The 18,972-nt window shown below is 42.4% G+C and overlaps 1 protein-coding gene across 6 annotated transcripts in view; it reads right to left on the minus strand.

Moving 5' to 3' along the window:
- Positions 1–18,972, minus strand: part of IL12RB2 (interleukin 12 receptor subunit beta 2) — an 86,024-nt gene that overhangs the window by 20,959 nt on the left and 46,093 nt on the right. For 5 of the 6 annotated variants that reach the window (XR_001114217.2, XM_003260163.4, XM_004090023.3 and 2 more), the window contains 3 exons: positions 8,111–8,311; positions 3,510–3,608; positions 3,264–3,422 (listed from right to left, as the gene is read on the minus strand). Coding sequence is in view for 5 of the 6 variants with exons in the window: in XM_003260163.4 (XP_003260211.2) it covers positions 3,264–3,422; positions 3,510–3,608; positions 8,111–8,311 (459 nt within the window). In the remaining variant the exon portion in view is untranslated. The remainder of the gene's footprint in view (positions 1–3,263; positions 3,423–3,509; positions 3,609–8,110; positions 8,312–18,972) is intronic. The other variant, XM_003260164.4, reaches the window with a different exon arrangement.

Genomic DNA, 18,972 nt, shown 5'->3' on the forward strand with positions numbered 1-18,972 from the left:
CCCATATAACTCACTACAATCCAGATACCTGGGTTCCTCCCTGGCTCTACACCTTACCTCCTCTGCCAAGGCAGGTCCTTCATTTTTTGCCCTTACCGTGTTCCACATATGCCCTTAATACTGCTGCCTGGTCAATGGTGCTGAAACACCAGTAAGATGGGGCCATCAAAGCAGAACACCTTCCTGCTTTGCCTTTCTCTCTCCTCCTCAACCTACCACCTCCTACCACTCTCTAGAAAGTGCCCTTGTGAATTCACCAATGATTTCTGGTTGCCAAATGCAATAAGTAGTTGTCAGTCCTTGGTTATGACAGTTATATCCCTTTTGTGTACTTCTCCTTTTTATTTTTTACTCTTTGAGACAGAGTCCATCTCTGTTGCCCAGGCTGGAGTGCAGTGGTGCGATTTCAGCTTACTGCAACCTCTGCCTCTTGGGCTCAGTGATCCTCACACCTCAGCCTCCCGAGTAGCTGGGACTGCAGGCGCACACCACCATGCCTGGCTAATTTTTTGTAATTTTGGTAGAGACAGGCTTTCACCATGTTGCCCAGGCTGGTCTTGACCTATTGGGCCGAAACGATCTGCCCACCTCAGCCTCCCAAAGTACTGTGATTACAGGCATGAGCCACCATGCCCAGCCTCCTTTTGTGTACTTTTCTATCTCCCTCATAGACTGTGAGCTTGTCGAAGATAGGGAATAGGTTTTTGTTTTGTTTTGTTTTGTTTTTTTGAGACAGAGTCTCGCTCTGTTACCTAGGCTGGAGTGCAATGGCACGATCTTGGCTCACTGCAACCTCCACCTCCTGGGTTCAAGTGATTCTCTTGCCTCAACCTCCCGAGTAGCTGGGATTACATGCGCCCGCCACAACGCCCAGCTAATTTTTGTATTTTTAGTAGAGACAGGGTTTCACCATGTTGGTCAGGCTGGTCTCAAACTCCTGATCTCGTGATCCGCCCGCCTCGGCCACCCAAAGTGCTGGGATTACAGGCATGAGCCACCGTGCCCGGCAGGGAATAGGGATACTTACTGAATTAAATGGAAATTTAACCTAAACTAGTATAAAATAGGACTGTGAATCTGCACTCTCCCTCCCCTTTTAGCTTATTTTTAAATACCCTTATGCAGGCCTTAGAGTCATCAGATTTGTGACAAAATAAGGAAGGCATTTTCTTCAACATCCACAAGAGCAGCTTTAAGAATCAACAGACTCAAGAGACTTTGACTATTAAAGTAGACGGCTCACTGCTAAAAAAAAAAAAAAAAAAAGAGGCTGGGCTGGGTGGCTCATGCCTGGAATCTCAGCACTGTGGGAGGCCAAGGCAGACGGATCACCTAAGGTTAGGTGTTCAAGACCAGCCTGGCCAACATGGTGAAACCCCTCTTCTACTAACAATACAAAAATCAGCAGGAGGGCATGGTGGCACATGTCTGTAATCCCAGCGACTCAGGAGGCTGAGGCAAGAGAATCACTTGAACCCGGGAGGGAGGTAGAGGTTGCAGTGAGCCGAGATCGTGCCATTGCACTCCAGCCTAGGCAACAGAGCAAGGCTCCATATACAAAAAAAAAAAAAAAAAAAAAAAGAATCAACAGACCATGTGGTTGCAAACAGGTATCTCAATTTAAACTCTGCCAAAATGAAAGTTATTTGGGGGGCAAATTTCACATGAGAAATTCCAGATGGCTTAAGAAGAGATCCATTGATTCCTTACCTCTTGGGGTACATTTCAGAACTGACTTACTCTGGGACAAGTCCAGGGAGAAGCAGTTCTGATCAGTGATATGTTCTGTTTATCAATGGTGGATTTGTTCAACAAATGACCGTAAGCCCTTATGATGCCATACTACAGAGATGATAAAAAAGAATGACATAAGTTCACATGGATGGATGTAGAAAAGTCTCTAGCATGTATTATTGAGAGGTAAAAGCAAGGTGTAGATCAGAATATTGAAAAAGATCTCAACTTTATTCTTGTATATGCATCAATTGTTTTTTTCTGGAAGAATACACAAGGGACTGTTAACAGCCTAAGTGTGAAGGGAAGACAAATTTTCTTTTTATATCTTTCTGAACTATTTTTATGTTTTAGTATTATTTATACAATAAAAATTAACCAGCTTTTAAAGTCACACTGCGGACCTCTTAAAGTCAAGAGAGAAGACAAACTCCTAAAGCTTCCCAGGTGAAAATCACCCCTGCAGGCAGCTCTCTGGCAGCTGCATCTTAGGGTGGCTTTGTTGCATTGTTCTTGGACCTACTAACTCTCATAAAGAAATACAAATGTTCCTTCTTTATGACAAATGTTCCTGAAAACTAGCTGCTTACAAAATAAACAGAAGGTCAAGTCAAGAAAAACAAAAACTCTGAATAAATCAAAGATTGGAACATCAAGTGTGGCAAGTGACTTGGAGCTGTACATGAATGAGTGATCCATGACATCATTTCAGACAACACTCTAGCTAGAGTTTAATTGCTTTAGTTTTATACTTAGAGAATAATTTTGGGCCATAAAGCGTTACTTAAACTGTATCATATTTTATCCATTTTAAGAAGAAAATAATATGCCATAATAGTAATTGCAAATGTGGGGATTTAAAAGTTCTCCAGATGCATTTCTTGTGAACCTCAAGGCCTATACAGGATTGGCGGGGCGCTATGGCCCACGCCTGTAATCCCAGCACTTTGGGAGGCCGAGGTAGGCAAATCACCTAAGCCCAGGAGTTGGAGACCAGCCTGGACAACACAGGGAGACTCTGTCTTTACAAAAAATTAAAAAATTAGCTGGACATGGTGGCATGCACTTGTAGTTCCCACTACTTGGGAGGCTGAGGCAGGAGGATTGCTTGAGCCCAGGGAGGCCAAGGCTGCAGTGATCTGTGATTGCACCACTGCACTCAGCCTGGGCAACAGAGTGAGGCACTGTCTCAAAAAAACAAAGAAGTCTATACAGTATTGAAGTGACTTGTTTGTTGAAATGCTGTCTCTCCATATGAGTAAGCACCTTAAGAACTAGTCCATTTACTTCATTTCTGTATCTTTAGCAATTTGCTTGGCATATAACACATATTCAGTAACTTCCTGTTTGTGTGTTCAGATGTCTTTTCTAATTCTTCATTCAGTTAACTTTACAGGTATTTATGGAGTACTTGCTATATGCCAGGCATTGCGCTAGCACACGTGTGTAGATGTGCACGCACACTCCCTTTGTTTTCCTGACATCCAAACAAGAAGGCCCCACTCACTGCATTTGGTTCTCACACATACCACAGAGCTGAGGCTGGGAGTTGGAGTCCCGTTCCTTCCAGTATATCCTGTAATGGAGGAGGCAGCCCATTTGCTCCTGGACTGGAATGCTGTTCCATGAAATTAAAATGCTCCCCTTTTCCTCTGTGATGGCATTAATGTGGGGGCCACTCAGTGGTGCTGTAAAGTAGGGCACAGGAGGCTTCTGTCACCCTCCAAATCCAAATCATTAAGCTAAAGCAAAATTTGTATGGTCCCAAGACTCACCTTTGTGCTTAGAGTTACCCAGGATGGAGCTGCATCCTCCTTGATCCCCTGAGAGTGCATACACACGGATTTCATAACAGACGTAGGATTTTATGTTCTCTGCAAGAAAAAGGGAATTCCCATAACAGTCGTGCCATTACTGTGAGTCACTAAAGGAGCCATTTTATTATCTAATACAAATGCTTTCAAGGTGTTTCTTGTCTTGTCCTGGTTTAAAGATGGTTCAAGCACAGTCTGGACTGATGACCTGTGTTACAAATTCTCAGCATCTGATTTGCCATGACGTTGGCTTCTGGAAGTTACTGCTCCCAACTTCAAAGGATGAGATCAACCAACCAACCAACCAACCAACCTGAGTTTCTTTCCATAAACAAACAGGATCACCGTGATTAAGAAAGAGACAAAAGCTATCTGATTTCCAACACGGATTTAAATATAACCACACACACACACACACACACACACACACACACACACACGCACCCAGACTGCTTTTGAAACAACAAAACAACTTGCCTTCAAGAAAAAAAAACCTATGGCATGAACCTGGGAGGCGGAGCTTGCAGTGAGCCAAGATTGTGCCACTGCACTCCAACCTGGGTGACAGAACAAGACTCCATCTCAAAAAAAAAAAAAAACCTTTGATTTCTACAAATAAAGCATTTGCTGTTTACAGGAAAGTGAGGCTGGAATTTTGCAGGCATAGAACCTGAATGGCTTTTAGAATTCCGCGATGCTTATCAAGATCTGACAGGGCAGATGACACACTCAGCCATAACTAACCACACGCTCTGGGTGCAATCCAACCCCTTGTTACCCCATCTCCTCTCCCTGTATGTTCCAGTTAGATTTCCGTTGCTTCCCAGCCTGGAAGATTTAAAAGGTACTTGGGAATGTTAATGCTCCTTCCTGGCTTTTAAAGCGCCACACTTTCAATTTTCTGTCAGTCATGAAGCTTATTGGCAAGTCTTTCTTCCCCACCAAAATTCCTTATTTCTATGAATCTCAGATTTCTACTACTTGTGAATAAAAGGCCCCTTTCATAGATACCTCTGCTGAAATACTTTTACATTTCAAATGAACATTTAAAGGAAAAAGAGATACTATAGGTAACTATAGTATCAGGGAGTCAAAGTAAGAACCCTATCCAGTATTGATTAATGCCCTGCCGATAGGTAGCCAGGGTCCCCTATGCTGACAGTTGATTAGGGTTTAACTTTTTTTTTTCAGAAAGAATAATTTTATATCATAGAAAAATTTATTAAATTATGTGTGTTTTATATGAAAATCCATTGCCCATTAAATATTCCAGCAAATAGCACATAAAACTCAGTTGTGCAACCAGTGCTGTCAGAAGAGACCATGACAAGATCAAAACACATGCCATGGGTAAATTCCAATTTGAGTTCATGAACCAAGTGAAGTGGAGAAAAGGACACAGTCAGCTTGGTATGGTAATCCAAAGATTCCTCATGGGTGGTATTGACACCAAGAAGCCCAAAGGGCAACATGGAATATGAAATCCTATTTAATGTGGGAGGGGCCAGTGAGTAGCTTTCAGCCCCCAGTGCCTGGCTGTTCTGCCCCTAGTTGTGAAAGGGGCCAACCAACCACTGCCTTATGGAGGCATGGGAGTTCCGCATGAGCTCCCTAGGCAGACGGTTCCGTTGTATTTTGCCACTCAAAATGTGAGCTCAGGGCAGAGGCCTTGGGAACTGCTGCATTAGAAGCGGTGGTTCATTTTTGTGAATGGCTCACCTTTAGTGGAGGGGGGAAGACAATGTGGTTCTGTAACTCAGCTGACACTTCCCTTTCCACCAAGAGTAGAGCCTACTAGCAAGCTTCTTCCCCAGTTCTGGCCTCAAGAACTCCTGTTTTACTGGCTGATTCTTGTATGAACACTCCCTAACAATATCTGCTCCCCACCTCAAAACCTTCCGTGGATGAAGCCCATACTCCTAAGACTTTTATTTCCTTTCTAGAGTCTGGCCGCAATTTCCAGACTCATTTCCCACCACTCCCATACATACATACATACCTAGCACCCTTCAGCAAAGTCCCTGCTCCCCTGTTTATAAACCATCACTTAGGTGGTTTTTCTGCAGAAAGCTAATTTCGCCTCTTAAGTGTGGGAGAAGGCAAACATTAAATGACCAGTAACGAGGAAGAAGAAGGCAGAAGAGGGTGGAAGAGGGCCCCCAACAACTCTAGGCGCAGGGAAGGTTTTCTAGACACCATGATGTTATGTATTTGTAAAAGGAGTGGCTCTATATGGTCAGAAGCAATTTCACCCAGACAGGACAGGGCTGGTCTCTAGCCTAGCCTCCACCGACCTATAAATCAGGAGCCGGGCTGTATACTGGCCCACTCCAAAATGTCCAAATCTGCCCCAGCATGGCTGGTGAAAATCAGTAACGAGTGATCTTACTGACTAGAGGAGGCCATTTTGAATTAATAATAACCATGAATTGCTTAATTTTTAAGTGTTTATTTCCAGACTGTAACATCAACATAAACTAATAGCTAACCAAGTGTTTCCAAGCAGGAGAACAACTTTAATTAAGTTATTTTATTCATATATATATATACATATATATATATATTTTTTAGATGGAGTCTCACTCTGTCACCCAGGCTGGAGTGCAATGGCATGATCTCGGCTCACTGCAATCTCCGCTTCCCGGGTTCAAGCAATTATCCTGCCTTAGCCTCCCAAGTAGCTGGGATTATAGGTGCCCACCACCATGCCCAGCTAATTTTTGTATTTTTAGTAGGGATGGGGTTTCGCCACGTTGGCCAGGCTGGTCTTGAACTCCTGACCTCCGCCTCCCAAAGTGTTAGGATTACAGGCGTGAGCCATGGCGCCCAGCCTAGTATATTGATTTTATTCAAATGAATATTATTTCTAAAGTGCATAAAGACACTTATTTCACTAAGTATGGAAAACATCTCTCTTGCCATATAGTTCAAACTGTCCCACAGGGGTAAGTCCTAATACAGCTTATAATAATGATTACAATTTCTTAGCAGCTTAAAGTTTGGTAAATGCTTTTTCTATCCACTTTCACCTGATTTGATGGGTATAACAGCCCTGAAAGAAAACTGGTTCTACTGCAAAAGCTCTAGGGACAGGGAACACACTGCCTTGAGAGGTAATCGATTGTCCTCCCATTAGAGAACATCAAAGGCAGGAAACTGCTTTTTCAAAATTGAGCTGATAGCTACTTCTTTTATAATTTCCACACAGGGCTTTAGTTTTTCTCTCCAGAGCAACAAAGGAAAACATACTCTTTTGTGTGTAATGTCAAAACCAGCAACAGCCATCAAGCCGTCCCATTCCCGTGCCCATCTAGAATTCTCTTTTCTAGGCTAAATGGTTCCCAGATTAGAAGTTCCAGGCCCCTAATAACTTGGTCATCTTCCTCTGGATGCTTACTAGGTTATGTAGGCAGCATTCTATTTAAGGGTAGTCATGAAAAATTAACCTGCTAGAATTCTGAGCAGCCAGACTATAAAAGAGGTGCACAGTTAAGGATGGACTCATCTATGATTATGCAGTGTGCTATTTATTTCATTTGTATAAATCTTGTCACCTTAAGCAGGGTGTGTATTTCCTCTTAGACAGGTGTAACGATTGTTATAGAAACATTATAGGATTTAGAGCTTGAAAACCTTAAAATATTAGCTCTGTCTCATGTAATAATAATAATGATGAGAGCTAAATTACTGAGCCCTTACAATGTATTAGGCATTGTTCAAAACATTTTCCATGAAGTAATTCAGCTAGTCTTCACAATAACCCAGCGAGGCAGGTAATATTATTATCCTCATTTTTCAGATGAGGAAACTGAGGCACAAAGCGGTTAAGGAACTTGCCCTAGATCACACAGACAGAGCCAAGACTCAAACCCAGGTAGTGTGGCTGCAGAGCCAGAACTTTCAACCACTGATTCAATTCAGTGCTGAATTTACGCTTAACGATGACATTAAGTTCTGCCCAATCATTTTAATATATTTTCAGGTGCGTTCTCTCACTTCATTCTAACCACTGACAGATTAGGAAACTGAGGGTTAGAAACACCAATTATCATATAGATAATTCTGGATTTAGTATTACACAATTAATAAGCAACAGAATTGGGAATGAAGGACTTCCTGGTTTCCTCATTTATACAATGGTCATACCGACTCTTACTGAACATGACTGCTTTGAGAGTTATTAAATAAATGAACTCCCCAGAGTTGAGGATGGCCTCATGTATTATCATGCAGTGTGCTATGATAAATAAAGGTGTCTATTACACTGGCCAGTTAACTTAGCTCTCAGCCATACTTGTTTGGTTCAGTTATTCATTCATCTTCTTTGGCATTGTGCTAGGGATGTGGATTTTCCATAAATACGAGACTTTTTAGTCAACCAGTTGGTCATTTATGTCTGCAGTGGAGTATTCTAAAGTGCTGCTGGATGGACTCTAGGTCATCAGTCTCTCTTATCATGTAGCCACCTGTAATTGAAGGCAGGGTTCTGGCTCTTGCCTGCAGTTTCCTCAAACAAATGTGAACTTAGTAACCCTCTAGAAGGAAGGTGAACAATTAGGTACCTGAAATCAGAGCAGACACATTGTAGGGCGGACTCCGTAGCCAGTTCAGAGGGACCTGTGTGTCACCCCCTGGATGGAGCTCTCTCCATTCCACCACGTACTCCTGAACTGCAGAGGGATCTTTGCTGGGAGGCTGCCAAGTCACCAGAATGTTGTCCATGCCCTCCGAGTTTGCAGAGACCTGACGAGGAGCTAGCAACCCTTTATCGGGCAGAAAGAGGAGAAACAAAATAAAAAAAGAGGAGGGATAAAGATTTAAACAACAAAAAAAGCCAAACAGCTTATCCCAACAAAGTTTCAGGAAGAATCTGTTTACTTTTAAAGACTTTGGAGTCACAGATTTAAGTTTATTTCATTTCTCAGTTCATGGAGAACTAACAACATCAGCTTGTTCAAACATTATGTAAAATGTCATGTGTACAATTATTTTCCCCTTCTTTTCCTTTCTCTTTCGTTTCTTTTTTCTTTTCCTTCCTTCCCTTCCTTCCTTCCTTACCTACCTCCCTCCCTTCCTTCCTTCCTTCCTTCCTTCCTTCCTTCCTTCCTTCCTTCTTTCCTTCCTTCCTTCTTTTTATTCTCTCTCTTTCTTCGTTTTTTTTCTTGAGACAGGGTCTTACTCTGTCACCCAGGCTGGAGTGCAGTGGCATAAGCACACATCACTGCAGACTCAACCTCCCAGATTCAAGTGATCCTCCCACCTTAGCCTCCTGAGTAGCTGAGACCACAGGTGCATGTCACCACACACAGCTAATTTTTTTTTTTTATTAGAGAGAGACAAGGTCTTGCTACGTTGCCCAGGCTGATCTCAAACTCCTGGGCTCAAGTGATCCTCCTGCCTAGGCCTCTCAAAGGGCTTGGATTACAGGCATGAGCCACCATGCCCAGCCCCATTCCTTTTTCCATTTCTATAGCCTCAAAGGTGCCTAATCTTTGTGAATATATTAGACATCTTTCTAATCCACCTTTCATATATTTGTTTAGACAAATTCCTATCCTTGAAATTTAGTGTTATTTTGTGTGTATGTGTTGAATTTTCATGAAATGTATTGGGAGATAAATCTAATGCTTTTTGTTTTTTTCACTCAACATGTTTCTGGGACGTATACATCCTGCTGCTATTATGTAAATCCGACTCATTTTTTCAGACTGCTACCTAAACCCTTTACTTGTCCAGTGTTTGACTGACAAGCAGGAAGATCTTTTGGAGTGTCTGCAAACACAAACAAGGATGCAATGAATATTCTCTTGCACGTTCTCTTGTGTGTCTGTGCAAGAATGTTTCTGTGTTTCTGGATATATATGCATAGAATTGCTGGATTATAGAGCAAATTCACATATTATTTTACAAAATACTGCCAGATTAATCTCTCAAATAGCCAGTTGACACTCCAGCAAGAAAAGCATGAAGGCCCTCATTTCTCCACCAATACTTAGTATTTTCTGATTTTCTAATTTTTATCAATCTGGTATATATAAAGTGGTATTTAATTGTGGTTTTATTTTCATTTTTCTGATTTCTCTTTTTTTTTTTTTTTTTGCGATGGAGTCTTGCTCTGTCTTGCCCAGGCTGGAGTGCAGTGGCACCATCTCGGCTCACTGCGGCCTCCGCCTCCCAGGTTCAAGCAATTCTCCTGTCTCAGCCTCCCGAGTAGCTGGGACTACAGGCTTCTGCCACCACACCCAACTAATTTTGTATTTTTAGTAGAGACGAGGTTTCACCATGTTGGCCAGGCTGGTCTGGAACTCTTGACCTCAGGTGATCCACCCGCCTTGGGCGCCCAAAGTGCTGGGATTACAGCACCTTGTGGGCCATCGCACCCGGCCATTTTTCTGATTTCTTATGAAGCTGAGCTTCTTTACATATATTACTAGTTATTTGACTTTCCCCTTCTATGAATGCCAATTCATATACTTCACTCATTTCCATCAGGTTTCCTGCATTCTCTCTGATTTGCAGACAACTTTTTATATTGTAGATTTTAGTCTTAACAGTTTTCAACAGTATCTTACCTAGCCTGTCAACTCTCTGATAACTTAATGACACATATATAGCTACTTTGATGTTGGTAAATTTATCCATTGCTTGTGTACTTTACATCTTATTTATGAAATCCTTCTGTCCTAGGGTCATGAAGACACTCAGCTACATTTTCTCCCATTGGTTTTTAGTTTTACCTTTCACATTTAATGGGTTTTTAAATTCAAATCCAACAAAAGCGTTTTTTTTTCAGGGGGAGAATACATTTTACTATTTTTCCACATGGTGAGTCAATTTTTCCCAATGTCATCACATTTGGCATCTCATCCCTGTCATATACCAAGTTTCATATAATCATGGGTCTGTGTCTGGGTTGGCCACTTTACCAGAAAACACTGTTCATGTTACCAGCCTTTGTAATGTCTGACTATTTGGTCAGTAAAGTCTTTTCCTTTTTGCTCCTCTTTATTTATTTATTTATTTTGAGACAGTCTCCCTCTGTTGCCCAGGCTGGCATGCAGTGGTGCAATCTTGGCTCACTGCAACCTCCGCCTCCCAGGTTCAAGCGATTCTCCTGCCTCAGCCTCCCAAGTAGCTGGGATTACAGGCGTGTGCCACCATGCCTGGCTAATTTTTTGTATTTCTTGTAGAGAGAAGGTTTCACCATGTTGGCCAGGCTGGTCTTGAACTCCTGACCTCAGGTGATCCACCCACCTCGGCCTCCCAAAGTGCTGGGATTACACGCGTGAGCCACTGCGCCAGGCCTGCATGGTTTCTTTGAAGAAGTTAGATGTAATTCTTATATTTGGTCTTACAAAGTTTTCTTTTTCCTGTGTCTTCTTTCAAGAGTTTTTTCTTTACCTTTGATTTTCTGCAGTTTGAATGATGTATGTAAGTATATTTTTTGTGGGTAGAGGGTGCCATTTACCCTGTTTGGTGTTCTTTAAGGTTCCTGGGTCTGTGGTTTGGTGTCTGACATTAATTTGAGAAATTCTCATTCATTATTGTTTCAAATATTTCTTTTCTTTCTTTTTTTTTAACCTTCTCATATTTCCATTATGTGTATGTTACATCTTTTGTAGTTGTTCCACAGATTTTGTATATGCTGTTATGTTTTTTCAGTCTTTGTTCTCTTTGCTTTTCAGTTTTAGCAGTTTCTATTGACATATCTTCAAGCTCAAAAACTCCTCCCCCAGATATGTCTATTTTACGAATCACCCATCAAAGACATTCTTCATTTGTTACACTGTTTTTGATCTCTAGCATTTCTTTTTTGACTCTTTCTTAGAATTCTAATCTCTCTGATTACCCTGTCCATCGGTTTTTGCAGGTTTTCTACTTTATCTGTTAGAGCCCTTAGCATATTAAACATAGTTGTTTTAAATTCCTGGTCTGATAATTCCAACACCCCTGCCATATCCAAGTATGGTTCTGATGCTTGCTGTGTCTCAACAAACTGTTGTTTTGTTGTTGTTTTTTGCCTTTTAGAATGCCTTATAATTTTTTGTTGAAAGGTGGGTATGATTTACTGAATAAAAGCATATGCAGTAAATGGGTTTTTAGTAATGCGGTAGAAAGGTGTTGGGGGAAAGAAAGCATTCTATAACCCTGTGATTACATCCCAGTCTTTTTGTGAGGCCATGCTCTTGCACTGGGAACTTGCCAGTGCGTATCAGTTTTCCCCCCTTAAGTGGGATAGGATGGCTACAGTGGGCTGGAGTTGGGTATTTTCCTTCTCCCACCTAGAAGAATAGAGGGGATTGGAGTTGGGTATTTCGTTTCCCTCCACATAGAAGGCCAGACTAGGATGAAATTAGATATGTTCCTCCCACCAGGCTGGTTAGGTTCTGATAAAACTCCAATACTTTAGCCCTATTAAAACCGTTTCCTTGGAGGGCAGGCCTTGTTAAGAACAGAATGCTCTGGTGTCTTTTTTTTTGAGACAGAGTTTTGCTCTGTCACAGGCTGGAGTGCAGTAGAGTGATCTTGGTTCACTGCAACCTCCGCCTCTGGGTTCAAGTGATTCTCCTGCCTTAGCTTCCCAAGTAGCTGGGATTACAGGCACGCGCCACCATGCCTGGCTAATTTTTGTATTTTTAGTAGAGACAGGGTTTTGCCATGTTGGCCAGGCTGGTCTCAAACTCCTGACCTCAAGTGATCTGCCTGCCTTGGCCTCCCAAAGTGCTGGAATTACAAGGCGTGAACCAACGCACCTGGCCAACTCTGATGTATTTTATAATGGTTCCTTTTTCCCTCCCACTGAGAGAAACCTGGGGGATTTTTCTGATATTCACTGTGATAACCTGGTCAATCTCCTTTTTTTTTTTTTTTTTTTCTGAGACAGTCTTGCTCTGTCACCCAGGCTGGAGTGCAGTGGTGCCATCTTGACTCACTGCAACCTCTGCGTCCCGGGTTCAAGTGATTATCCTGCCTCAGCCTCCCAAGCAGCTGGGATCACAGGCACGTACTACCACGCTGGCTAATTTGCATTTTTAGTAGAGATGGGGTTTCACCATGTTGGCCAGGATGGTTTCAAACTCCTGACCTCTAGTGATCCGCCTGCCTCAGCCTCCCAAAGTGTTGGGATTACAGGTGTGAGCCACCGCGCCCAGCCCCTGGTCAAGCTCCTTAAGATAAAACTCACAAAACTGTGAGGACCTCCTATGACTGATCCCCAGTGGAGGTTTTAACTCTCAGATTTGTCCGTTCTGAGCCTCCAGCAATTCGTGAGTTACAGTTTAGGTTTTCTTACCTCAGCACTGGTTCCCATGAAGTTTTCTGCTTGGGGATTTTTGCTATGGTAATTTGTGATTCTCTGTATTTACCTATCTCTTCAATTTTCGGGGCAGTGGCTTGCCATAAAACCTGACTTCTCATAGGTCAAAGAAGTGTTGACTTTCCAGTTTGTTGAGTTTTTACTTGTTGTTATGACAAAATGATGACCTCCAAAGTGCCTTAGATGCTAGACTGGAAACTGAAAGTATCACCACTGTGTTTTTTGTTTTTTGTTTTTTTTTTTGAGATGCTCTGTTGCCCAGGCTGGAGTGCAATGGCATGATCTCGGCTCACTGCAACTGCCACCGTTCAAGTGATTCTCCTGTCTCAGCCTCCGGAGTAGCTGAGATTAAGGGCATATGCCACGACTCCCGGCTAATTTTTGTATTTTTAGTAGAGACAAAGTTTCACCATGTCAGCCAGGCTGGTCTTGAACTCCTAATCACAAGTGAGCCACCTGACTCAGCCCCCCAAAGTGCTGGGATTACAGGCGTGAGCCACTGTGCCCAGCCTCCACTAATTTCTAATACATGTGTTGAATTTACATCTCTCATTCATCAGGTTATGTGTCAAGGTTCATAAGTGATTTAGGCAATAACTTTTCTTGTGCTGTCTTTATCTGATTTTAATACCAAAGTTAAATTCGTCTTAGAAAATAGGTTGGGCAGCTTTATTTTATATTTTCCATAGCAACTTGAACTAACACTGAATTCAGAGTTCAGTTGTAAAACAATGTGTGGCTGGGCTTTTTTGGAGGGCATGTTGTATATAAATAAGTTTTTTATTCTTATTTATTTTATTTTATTGAGACAGAGTCTTGCTCTGTCACCTAGGCTGGAGTTCAGTGGCACGATCTTGGCTCACTGCAATCTCTGCCTCCCGGGCTCAAGTCATATTCGTGCCTCAGCCTCCCGAGTAGCTGGAACCACAGGCGTGCACCACTATGCCTGGCTAATTTTTGTATTTTTGTAGAGATGGGGTTTCACAATGTTGGCCAGGCTGGTCTGGACCTCCTGGCCTCAAGTGATCTGCCTGCCTTGGCCTCCCAAAGTGCTGGGATTATAGGCATAAGCCACTGCACCTGGGCTGTTTTTTATTCTTGACAGTTATTTATTTAAAATTAAAAAAATATTTTTGTGCCAATTTTTTAGCTTTTACAATATTTAACCATAAGTTTATTTCAGCTAGGTTTGAAAGTTTACTTTTACTAGGGGAAAATATTCTTTCCCTCTTGTTTTGCTTGGTATTTTATTTGCATCTTCTCTCTCTCTCTTTTATCCTCACATCTTGTTCCTCTGAATTTACTCTATTACCTAAGTTCTCTCTCGTTTTAATTTTTTTAATTTTAATTAATTTTTTTTTGAGATGGAGTTTCACTCTTGTTGCCCAGGCTGGAGTGCAGTGGCGCAATCTCGGCTCACTGCAACCTCTGTCTCCTGGCTTCAAGCGATTCTCCTGCCTCAGCCTCCAAAGTAGCTGGGATTACAGGCCCACACCACCATCCCCAGCTAATTTTTGTATTTTTAGTAGAGACGAGGTTTCACCAGGTTGGCCAAGCTGGTCTCAAACTCCTGACATCAGGTGATCTGCCCGCCTTGACCTCCCAAAGTGCTGGGATTACAGGCGTGAGCCACCGTGCCCAGCCAGTTCTCTCTCATTTTTAAATGATAGTTTAGCTGGAGAAACATTTCCAGATTTAAAGTTCTTTCCTTTCTTCCATTTGAAGATATTACGTTATTGTATTTTTATATGTTCTGTTATTGACATATCTAGTGTCCTTTTGATTCTTGTTCCTTAGTAGTTGATTTGCTTTTTTCTTTGGCTTTAAGGTCCTTACACTTTACAATAAAATGAAAAAAAAAATTATGTTGGGTTTAGCACTCTGAGGCCTTTCCACTTGAGATCTTATGTCTTTCTTTCATTCTGTAATATTCTTGATCACTAGTCTTCAAATATTTGCTCCCCTCCATTTTTTTCCTCTACCCTAACTCCTTTTAGACGGTTGATATAACTTCTATTTCTGCTCTTTCAGTGTTTTAATTTTTCTAATCTTTCAATTTCTTACCCATTTTTTTACACCTTGTGGAAGAATTTCACCCCTAGTCTTCCTCTCACTAATCTAATCTTCAGATCAGTCCTCTCTGCTATTCATCCCATCGGCTGAGTTAGTTGTTTCAATAACTAAACTTTCCTTGCATTCTCTTAAATATGGTGAAGTTTGTATGATGGAAAAGATAGATGTAATTGGCCACTATCAGACGAAAGTAGAATAGTATTCTAGCAAAATGTTCGAACCACATGAAGCCCTAATATGAAAAGATGTTTGAAGAATGCAGTGCAACTGAAGTTTAAGAGATGGAAACAACTAAATGTGTTTGTTTTCTAAATAGACAAAGTATATTAGAAACTTCAAAGGTTAAAAAAACACTTTTTCTAGCTTCTATTACTTGTTGCTATACAATACCGAAATCATTTTCTTTAACGGCCCTTTGAGGTTATTCTAATAAAACATGCTTTTTTTTTTTTTTTTTCCTTTTCTTTTCTTTTGAGACAGAATCTCACTCGGTCACCCAAGCTGGAGTGAAGTGGCATGATCTCGGCTCACTGCAACCTCCACTTCCCAGTTTCAAGCAATTCCTGTGCCTCAGCCTCCTGAGTAGCTGGGATTACAGGTGTGCGCCATCACACCCAGCTAATTTTTCTTTATTTTTATTTATTTATTTTTTTAGTAGAGACAGGGTTTTGCCATGTTGGCCAGGCTGGTCTTAAATTCCTGGCCTCGAGTGATTTTCCTGTCTCAGCCTCCCAAAGTGCTAGAATAACGGCATGAGCTACCATGCTTAGCCTAAAACATGCTATATTTAAGAGGGAATAAGCAATCTGTTTAACATCACATAAAAAACCCCTAAACATTCCATGCTGACTCTGTTTGGGTTTTCTTCATAACTACCTGTTTCTGACTCATGTTTTGGTTTTCTCTCTTATCTTTCTAAGGATGCTTTTTACATTTATTCTAATCTTTTGTACTATCTGTTGCATTAGTTCTGTTTCCTATGATACTGATTTGTTGCCTGTCATTCCCAGGGCTTGTGGTCTTCACATTTTGTCTTGATGTTTTCTTTTGGGATCATGTTTTATTTTCTTTGATTGGTCAACAACCTTGGTCAACAACCTTGGCTTTTCTTTCTTTATAGGGAGAGGAGTCAAAGTACAGCTGTAGCTCATGGTCCTCCATGTATGTTTAGGGTAGGGAGGAGGGCTTTTCAGCTTGGAAAGCTCCAGGCCAGAGACCCTGCAGTGATACAACCTGAGCTCTTTGTCCCCAGGCACCCCTTGGGCATACATGTACCTCCAGAATCAAACTAGTACCTCTGTGGTAGGCACTGCTTTTCATGAGGGAATTGGGCTATTATTCTTGTTTGAAACTGCCAGGCCCATGGGATGGGTGGCAGGAAACAAATGCTGAAGGGTCAGCCAGCTCACAGGCACTCTTTGCTCCCAGCTCTCCTCCCCAGTGAGGTTCCAGGGCTTCCTGGACGGTGACTCTGCACTGCTCCCCAGAATTCCCTACCCCATCATGGAGATGCCTGGGCAGCAATCACAACAGGATAACAAGGGGAAGAAACAAAGAGAACAAGTATAAAGCTCCCTTGGTCCTCCCCGCTTCATCACTACTCCCCACCAGGGGGAACTCGGCCATCCATATCTTCTCTCTCTGCAGCAGCTTCAGGGCCAGGCTTAGTGGCAGAGCCTGTAGACAGTGTACTGGCCATCTTGTCAGGAACTGGAATTCCCAGCAATGGTTCCTTGTCTTCACTTGCCTTGGTAGTTGATGTCCCAGTTGTACTGTGGGCTTTTTGTGTTGTTTTGTTTTTTGAGAATAAAATTTACTCATTCAGCAAGGATTATTGAACACTGTGGTTTGCAAGATCCTTTGCCAAGTATTGAGGTAAAAATGCCAAAGAGCCTTTCTAGCCGCTGCTTTCTCTGGAATTAGCTAAGTAAATCAACTTGGCACTGCCCAGGGTTCTTCTGTCTCTGAGTCACCACACTTGCCAGGAACCAACTTGGAATTTCCTCTCATGAAGTTTGCTGGGGCATGTTCTTTCCTTCGGAAGTCTGCTAACAACTCACCTTCTCCCTGTCACTTTTCGAAATTATTCCTTTAGCCTCAATCATTCAACTCCCCATCTCCATTTTCACTGAGAGCTTCTGTATGAAGTTACAACGTTCAGAAGGCATTTGGAAAAACTGCTCACCCAAGGGTGGTCTGGTTTTCCATGTAGCTCTGCCACTACTGGATGTATGATCTTGGCTCAGTTACGTCACCTCCTAGGACGCCAGTCTCTGCCATCTCTGTGAGCCTGTGTTTATGACCATACTGGCTTCTGACTCTTCCTGTAGTTTCAAGAGGTCTTGAGTAGAAGGGCTGGGTCTTTGAAATATTTAGTACATTTTGCTAGTTGACCGGTAGGTTTAGCACACATTCCTTTTTTTTTTTTTTCTTTTTCTTTTTGAGACAGGGTCTCTCAGTCTGTTGCCCAGGCTGGAGTACAGTGGCATGATCTTGGTTCACTGCAACCTTCACCTCCTGGGTTCAAGCGATTCTCCTGCCTCAGCCTCCCAAGTAGCTGGGACTACAGGCACACACTACCACACCTGGCTAATTTTGTATTTTTTGGTAGAGACAGGGTTTCACTGTATTGGCCAGGCTGGTTTTGAACTCCTGGCCTCAAGTGATCTACCTGCCTCGGCCTCCCAAAGTCCTGGGATTACAGGCGTGAGCCACGGCGCCTGGCTCTGTCCTTTTTTTTTTTTAGATAATGTCTTGCTCTGTTGCCCAGGGTGAAGTACAGTGGCATGATCATGGCTCACAGCAGCCTCCAACTCCTGGGCTCAAGCAATCCTCCTGCCTCAGCCTCCCAAGTAGCTCAGAAAACAGTCATGTGCCATCATGCCTGGCTAGCGTGTAACTTTTATCATAAGCTAACAAAATCACTCTTGTGCCTCTTGATATACAATGTTGTGGCAGGTGCTTTTTATAATAAATTTGTCTCTGGTCTCTCAAAATCAGCATAAATCAGCCTAAATAATGTTGGGGCATTATTTTATCCTTTTCTTGAAGGAAAGATACATATGTAAATAGTATGAACGTATACTGAAAGAGGAGAAGGCACAAAGTCATGTTCTACCCCTATAGATCATTCAGGGTATGTGTGAGACAAAGTCCTCAAAGACAGGACCATGCAGTTCGCCAGTTTGTTCTCCAGGTCCCTCTGGGACACACAACTACTTGTGTTGAATGGCTTAGGTGTGATCTTAGGAGAGGCAAGAGGCCCTTGAGATTCTGGCACTTCTAAGGCCCTCTTAATGACAGCTTGGCTCTAAAGAATTGCCTCATGTCCTTCTTTCCCTCCAGACATATCTTTGCATCAACCCCATTCTTACCATTCTAAGATCAATGGTCCTCTGTCCACTCTCAGAGGATGAAGTGAGTGTTCCACTTCCCTCTTTTGGTCACTGGCTCCTCATCATCTCCCATCTCCCCAGGGACTTTATTCTATTATTCCTCCCTCTCCTTTGTCTTCAACTTCTTCCTTATCCCTGGTTCTTCTTTTCAAGTCCTATGCCTGCTCAGCTCTCACTTTAAAACAAACCCTCACACCTGCACACCTGCTCTCCCTCACCTGGCTAGCACCACTTTGTCTCTCCATACTTGGTACACATGTCACCAGCTCTCCTGGCCTCCTCTCCAAGCTCGTGCTTTGGCTTTTCTCTGTTCCTAGAGCCCCCATGCATACCTCTAACCTCATGCTTATTCCACTGTACTGCACTTTACTTGCTCACATGTCTGACCCTCCCCCTCGACTAAATATAAGTTGAGGACCTCGACTGTATTTTTACCTATGCTGGATTCCAACTGCCTTATATAGTGTATGCTCAAAAATGACTGTTGAATGAATAAAGTAGAAATGAACCCTAACATGATGAAAGTGGCGTTTGAGAAGTTGTCACCAAATCTAACTAAGGAACCTGGAAGGGGACCACAGAATTCATGCGGTTTAAAACCTCAAGACCCATCTGCAGTGAGGTTTGAAGAAGTAAGTTA

Source organism: Nomascus leucogenys, chromosome 12 (genome assembly GCF_006542625.1).
Source record: "Nomascus leucogenys isolate Asia chromosome 12, Asia_NLE_v1, whole genome shotgun sequence".
NCBI lineage: Eukaryota > Metazoa > Chordata > Mammalia > Primates > Hylobatidae > Nomascus > Nomascus leucogenys.